Source organism: Glycine soja, chromosome 7 (genome assembly GCF_004193775.1).
Source record: "Glycine soja cultivar W05 chromosome 7, ASM419377v2, whole genome shotgun sequence".
Taxonomy (NCBI): Eukaryota; Viridiplantae; Streptophyta; class Magnoliopsida; order Fabales; family Fabaceae; genus Glycine; species Glycine soja.
Genome location: NC_041008.1, coordinates 2,155,700 through 2,159,611, shown reverse-complemented (window position 1 = coordinate 2,159,611; position 3,912 = coordinate 2,155,700). Strand labels below are relative to the sequence as shown.

The window sequence follows — 3,912 nt, the reverse complement described above, 5'->3', positions numbered from 1 at the left end:
TTTTGAATTCTTTACATAAGTCTGTTTAAAGATGAAAATAAAAAAGATAAAAAGAAATAAAAAAAATTGAATTAAAATAAAATATTAAATATAAAACATATAAAATCCACAAAAAAAATATAAAATTTCTCTTCAATATTATTTCTTCTTTTCCTTTCCTACCCAACACACTAAAAAAGAGAGGTAAAAAAAAGAAAGAAAGGCAAGTACGTGATTTAGTGAATAGTACAGGTTGTGGAACTCGGGCTTATTTGCTACCTCCCTCATCGGGGGGCAATCATAGTGACCCATCAGCAATGGTCCCACACAGCACCGTTCCCTCTGAAACATTACCAGTCATCCAACGGCTGACATTTAAGTTGCATGAAAAACGAGTAATATCTTGTCCCCATCCTTTACCTATACTTGTGGCGCACCCTCGACTAATTATTATTAATATTCTATTCTATTCCTCTTCTGCTAACATCACACATCACAACACAACTCCCACATTCCGATGGAGGAGTCATGGGAAAATTGGCATCTTCATATGGTAAAACATTACTACTACTACTACTACTTCTTCTGTATCGATCCAGCATACTCAAATTAACTCTTAATTTATTTATTTTTTCGATTGATGATTAATTGTTGTAGGAAACCGATTGCGAGAACGATTTCTTAGGCAAGTGTCACGGCACTGACGATGACGAGTTCTTCAGAGACATCCTTCAGCAACCACCACCTGCGGCTTTCTCTTCCGAAAGCGAAAGCGATCACTCCTTCCTCGCTGTCCAAAACACTTCTAGCTTCCCCAACGACGGTGCCGTTTTGTCTCCTAGGAATTACCTCGTCAAAAGCAGCAGCTCCAACTCCTTGGTCTCTCAAAACGCTTCCAAACGACCTCGTCGTTTGTCCTCTCCCAGGACTTACATTCTGTCCTTCGACAACTCAACCATGGTTCCGGCCACACCCGAAACCCGCCCCCGCTCCTCCAATAATTCCCCTCTGCCTGCCAAACGGGCCCTGGAAAGCCCAGGCCCAGTAGCCCGAAGGCCCAACCAAGGAGCTAAGAAGATAAGAACCTCTTCTCAGACCATCGATCACATAATGGCCGAGAGACGACGGAGGCAGGAACTCACGGAGAGGTTCATAGCACTCTCAGCCACGATTCCCGGCTTGAACAAGGTAAATTAATTCATTCATTTAGTCAAATTCTATTTTATATTGTCAAAATGCACATGCCAATGCCTCACATCACTTTAATTACTTTTTTTCTTTCTTTCTTTCTGTACACCACTCTAATTATTATTATTAAGAAAAGATAGTATTGTAAGTATTATAATAATTTATGGTAAAGATGAAATCTAACTTCATATTATTATATTAAATATTGAATAATTGTCCTAGCTATTCATTATTTGATTCTTTTGTAAATCGTAATCTTCACCGTCGATCCTAGCTGTTGAAGCATACTTTATATAATATTTTAGACCAATTCTTAGTTTTTGCAGATAATTAAATGCTTATCATGTTGAAGCTTGAATTCAACTTAATTATAATCTAAATCGACAGCGTACTTCAACTGTTCATTAATTATTAGCCTCCGTGTCTCAGCATGAGTCAGTCATGGAATCCTATAGTGGATTTCTATCGTTTAAGTTTTTCTTTTCAATTCTTATCGATTACTAACCCCTACTGAATACAATTATTTTTTTATTAAAATATAAATTAATTAAAGTGCATAATTTTGGCAATGATGAAAACAAAAGTGGTCTTGATATGTCACCAGATCATTCTTTTGGGGTCATTGCCTATGCGTCACCGACCATTTGCAATATTCTATAATATACTCATTAATTTCTCATTATATTATTTCGCATTGGACTTGATAAAAAAAAAAAATCTGAATCCTGTAGCAAAATTTTTAACAACCATTTTTCTTACGTCCAATTTGTGAGTACTATTCTTTTCATCCCGTTTACGTTACGGTAAGGAAAATTAATTGTAGACATCCAACTCATTTTTTTTTTGTCGGATTAGGTAAAGTAATAAAGAGAGAGACAAGAAGAAGAAAAAAAAGAGGGAAAGTGATAGATATAGTAACTACTAACTAGTGTGATAATAAGAATAAATTAGAAACCAAATGAAAAGTGGGTATATTTATAGTTAATTACTTACCTTAAAAAGAAGAATAGGAAAAGGCTGCGAATTTTTGTGTGTCTGTCTTGTTATCTATGTCCTACAAAATAACATTCTAAGTCACCACGGAATGAAAAACACGTGGTAATGCTAAAACCACAAGATTACAAAATAAAACATGGAGGCACTAGAGAGAGAAAGAATGATAAGTGATTTGTAATTGTAAAATTTCCATGTATAGACGGACAAGGCTTCTGTACTTCGAGCAGCAATTGATTACGTGAAACAACTTCAAGAAAGGGTACAGGAACTGGAGAAACAAGACAAAAAAAGGAGTACAGAGTCAGTAATATTCATCAAGAAACCCGACCCAAATGGAAACGATGAAGACACCACCTCCACTGAAACGAACTGTAGCATCCTTCCTGAGATGGAAGCAAGGGTGATGGGGAAGGAGGTGCTCATTGAGATCCACTGTGAGAAAGAAAATGGTGTTGAGCTAAAAATATTGGACCACCTTGAAAATCTTCATCTCAGTGTTACCGGAAGCAGCGTCTTGCCATTTGGAAATTCTGCTCTCTGCATTACCATCACAACTCAGGTATGCTACATTGCTATGCATCAATCAAGTTTCATGTTCTAAAAGTTCTAGCTTGCATAATTTTTAATTAGTATTATATATATTATGATTATGATAGCCCTGTGAGATTATTGCTTTCTATACATATGTATTGGTTTGGCAACTTGAAAATTGAATTGGCGTGTATTAGCATGTGTGTTTTGTTTCACATTGAATTATGTACAGTTGCATTGAAATGTCAGCTGATCTAATTTGAAGGAAATTTTTACATGTTTGATTTCATAATAAAAAATAACTACAGGTTCAAAATTTTATCTTGTGTTTACCATCAACTTTCTTTTATAAAAAAATCATTCAAATATTCATCACATAATTTTAAAATCAATTTTAGAAAATCAAGTTCAAAATTCATTTTGTAACACTCATCCAATTTATATGTATTGCAGATGGGTGACGGGTACCAAATGACTGTGAATGATCTAGTGAAAAACCTTAGACAATTGTTCTCAAAATCACATGTGCTAAGCGACAGCGATCCGTACTAGTGTATCAAACAATGAGTTGTAGTGTATGGAAATCGAAAGTTTTGGATTTATTACTCTCTTTGATTTTGGCTTGTTTTCATGTTGATCGTAACGTTAATAAACAAATACTATATGTCTGACATGAATTTATGCCCGGCATCTACCCTGACATCCCATTAATGTGAAAACGAAATTTCTTTTTACGTTGGCAAATACATAACCATCAGAATTCAGAAAAGAGGCATTTTATATTATTGCCAATTAATAATAGAGCAGATAATCGAGCAGGCATTAAAGGAAGGAATTGTGAACGTGAAGAATGGAGTATGAAAATGGCCGTGAAATTATGTGCAACCATATATGATCCCAGCCCCACGTTTTTGCTTATTAAATTTATATATCATTTGATAGTATGTGAATGTACGTCATAAACGTTGCCATCGAAAAATCTTAAATGCTCTAGTTCGGATAACTTTGATGTTTTCATAAGTATATAACTGCAACGATTTTTTTAAGTACCTCATTTTTTTTGCCACTTTCAAAGAAAACAAATATTTTTATTTATATCTCATTTAAAAATTCTCAATGACATTAATTATTATTTTCTCAATAATATTTTTATCATGAAATACAAAAACAATATATATATATATATATATATATATATATATATATATAATTTTAGAT

At 34.0% G+C, this 3,912-nt stretch overlaps 1 protein-coding gene across 1 annotated transcript; it reads left to right on the top strand.

Moving 5' to 3' along the window:
* Positions 1-334: 334 nt before the first annotated feature.
* On the top strand, positions 335-3,428 carry LOC114418079 (transcription factor bHLH18-like). The gene is made up of 4 exons (XM_028383233.1): positions 335-532; positions 637-1,167; positions 2,363-2,722; positions 3,148-3,428. Exons 1-4 carry the CDS (start codon positions 497-499, stop codon positions 3,244-3,246), a joined length of 1,026 nt encoding a protein of 341 aa, XP_028239034.1. The 5' UTR covers positions 335-496; the 3' UTR covers positions 3,247-3,428.
* The last annotated feature ends 484 nt before the right edge of the window (positions 3,429-3,912 follow it).